This window comes from Chiloscyllium plagiosum, unplaced genomic scaffold (assembly GCF_004010195.1).
Source record: "Chiloscyllium plagiosum isolate BGI_BamShark_2017 unplaced genomic scaffold, ASM401019v2 scaf_12723, whole genome shotgun sequence".
Classification (NCBI taxonomy): Eukaryota; Metazoa; Chordata; class Chondrichthyes; order Orectolobiformes; family Hemiscylliidae; genus Chiloscyllium; species Chiloscyllium plagiosum.
The window spans coordinates 21,804-24,737 of record NW_025213699.1 but is presented as its reverse complement, the minus strand read 5'-3'; the positions used below and the strand labels follow the sequence as shown (position 1 = coordinate 24,737).

Sequence of the window (2,934 nt, the reverse complement as noted above, 5' to 3'; positions counted from 1 at the left end):
CCCGTAGTGCCCAGAGATGTGCAGGTCAGTGTGGATTGGCCGTGCTAAATTGTCCCCGTGGTGCCCAGGGATGTGCAGGTTAGGGTGGATTGGCCGTGCTAAATTGTCCCCGTAGTGCCCAGAGATGTGCAGGTCAGTGTGGATTGGCCGTGCTAAATTGTCCCCGTAGTGCCCAGGGATGTGCAGGTTAGGGTGCATTAGTGAGGGGTAAATGTAACGTATTAAGGTAGTGGAAAGGGTCTGGGTGGGATGCTCTTCGGAGGGTCTGTGTGGACCTGTTGGGCCGAACGGCCTGATTCCACACAGTAGAGATTCTATGATTCTAGCCTGATTCTGTGGCCCATCATACCATGGTCCATCTACATCCGAACCCTATCTACCTGCATTGGCTTAATAATCTTTCATGCAGACATGTCGAACAGAAATATTCAACTTATCTCCCGTCTCGACAGCCTTTGGGTGGAGAGGACTCCAAATTTCCATTTCCCTTTCTGGGAAAGACGTGCTTCCAGACGTCAGCCCTGAAGAGCCTGGCTTCAATTTTTAAGGTTCCTACCCATTGCTCCAACACCCCCATCCAGCCGGAAGAATTTATTTCTCTCTGTCTATCCTTACCGACCCTTCAGGGCAACGATTGGATTATCCCTTAATCCAACAGGGCTGCGACGATGTAGTCACTTTGAGACGTTATTTTTACCCTGGTTTCTTTTTTCGAATAGAGGTTGTGTGGCAAAGATAGCGAGCTGTCTCTGAGAAGCTAAACAACTTGTGAGGCTTTGGGATTTTGTTTTAAAGTTGGAACAGCGAAAGCAGCTTTTTACATGGCCAACGATCTCAGGCCAGGCCTTCTGGGTTTTAGGTTTAATTTTAAGCAGAAGCCTTTGGGGTCTCAAAAGAGTTGGCAGCTTCACTGAATATCTCCCAGCTGCGACTTTCCATCGATTTTCTCTTGATGTCGTATCCTCCCGGATTGGATAACTGCATGTGAGAATTTGCCAAGGGGTGTGTTGATGGGATGTTATTATATTGGAAAAATTAATCAGTAACAGGTACTGTATCTATTATTCCATTAAGTTGAGTTGTTAAGTAGTTGAGTTATTCTAAGTTCCTCTTTGTTTGTATTTTAACTAGAGTGTTTCAATAAACTGTGTTTTGCTCAACAGTTTGACTATCGCATCTGGGACACTTCACCTCTACCTTTAATATAAGAAAACGTCAGGGTCTGTGGAGGGGTGAGGTGGGGGGCTGGAGGTGGTGACAGACCATAACAATATGCATTCAGTGCTTGGGACCTTTCTTCATGACTTGACTCTGATTTCCATTCCTGTCCCACCCTCCTACAGGCTGATCTGTGCACAGGGCTCCAGGGCTTCCTCATCTTCCACAGTTTCGGGGGGGGCACCGGCTCCGGTTTCACTTCCCTCCTGATGGAGAGGCTCTCCGTCGACTACGGCAAGAAATCCAAGCTGGAGTTTTCCGTCTACCCGGCTCCCCAGATCTCCACCGCGGTGGTTGAGCCGTACAATGCGTTGCTGGTCACTCACAGCACCCTGGAGCACTCCGACTGTGCCTTCTTGGTGGACAATGAAGCCATTTACAACATCTGCCAGCGCAACCTGGACATCGAGTGCCCGAGCTACACCAACCTCAACCGCCTGGTGGCGCAGATCGTGTCGTCCATCACGGTCTCTCTGCGGTTCGAGGGCGCCCTCAACGTGGACCTGATGGAGTTCCAGACCAACCTGGTACCCTACCCCCGCATCCACTTCCCCCTGACCACCTACGCCCCCCTGATCTCGAAGGAAGAGAACGAGGACACCCGGAACACCACTCTGAAGATCACCAAGGCCTGCTTCAAGCCAGGCAACCAGTTGGTCAAGTGCGACCTGCACTCTGGCAAGTACATGGCGTGCTGTATGCTGTACCGAGGGGACGTGCCAGCGAAGGAGATCAACACCTCCATCGCCACCATCAAGAGCATGCGCGCGGTCAGCTTTGTGGATTGGTGCCCGACCGGATTCAAGGTGAGTCCCCCTCGGAGTTACACTGAAAGCTGTCCCCCTTCGGTGTTCCTGTTGGCGGAGAGATGGTGCAACAGAAGAATTCGAGTTAAGGTTATTTCTTTCCCTCCTTTATTCTCTCAGGGGACCTTGGCAAAGCCCCCAACCCTAGCTGTCCCTCGAACTACACTGGCCACTCATTAAGAGTCTCGTCAGACCACATTTGGAGTATTGTGTGAGTTTTGGGCCCCATGTCTCGGGAAGGATGTACTGGCTCTAGAGTGGGTTCAGAGGAGCTGCATAAGAATGGTCCCCCAACAACCCACCCCTCCCATCCTGGCACCCACCCCTGCCGCCGCAGGATTTGTAAAACCTGCGCCCACACCTCCTCCCTCACCTCCATCCAAGGCCCTAAAGGAGCCTTCCACATCCATCAAAGTTTTACCTGCACATCCACTAATATCATTTATTGTATCTGTTGCTCCCGATGCGGTCTCCTCTACATTGGGGAGACTGGACACCTATTAGCAGAGCGCTTTAGGGAACATCTCCGGGACACCCGCACCAATCAACCACGCCGCCCTGTGGCCCAACATTTCAACTCCCCCTCCCACTCTGCCGAGGACATGGAGGTCCTGGGCCTCCTCCACCGTCGCTCCCTCACTGCCCGACACCTGGAGGAAGAACGCCTCATCTTCCCCCTCGGAACACTTCAACCCCAGGGCATCAATGTGGACTTCACCAGTTTCCTCATTTCCCCTTCCCCCACCTCACCCTAGTTCCAAACTTCCAGCTCAGCACTGTCCCCATGACTTGTCCGGACTTGTCCTACCTGCCTATCTCCTTTTCCACCTACCCACCCTCTCCTCCCTGACCTATCACCTTCATCCCCTCCCCCACTCACCCATTGTACTCTATGCTACTTTCTCCCCAC

At 52.1% G+C, this 2,934-nt stretch overlaps 1 protein-coding gene across 1 annotated transcript in view; it reads left to right on the top strand.

The window, feature by feature from the left end:
- The window catches only part of LOC122547696 (tubulin alpha-1C chain-like), a 13,591-nt gene that overhangs the window by 2,329 nt on the left and 8,328 nt on the right, over window positions 1-2,934 (top strand). The window contains exon 3 of the mRNA XM_043686293.1: window positions 1,344-2,024. Within this exon, the coding sequence (XP_043542228.1) occupies window positions 1,344-2,024 (681 nt within the window). The remainder of the gene's footprint in view (window positions 1-1,343; window positions 2,025-2,934) is intronic.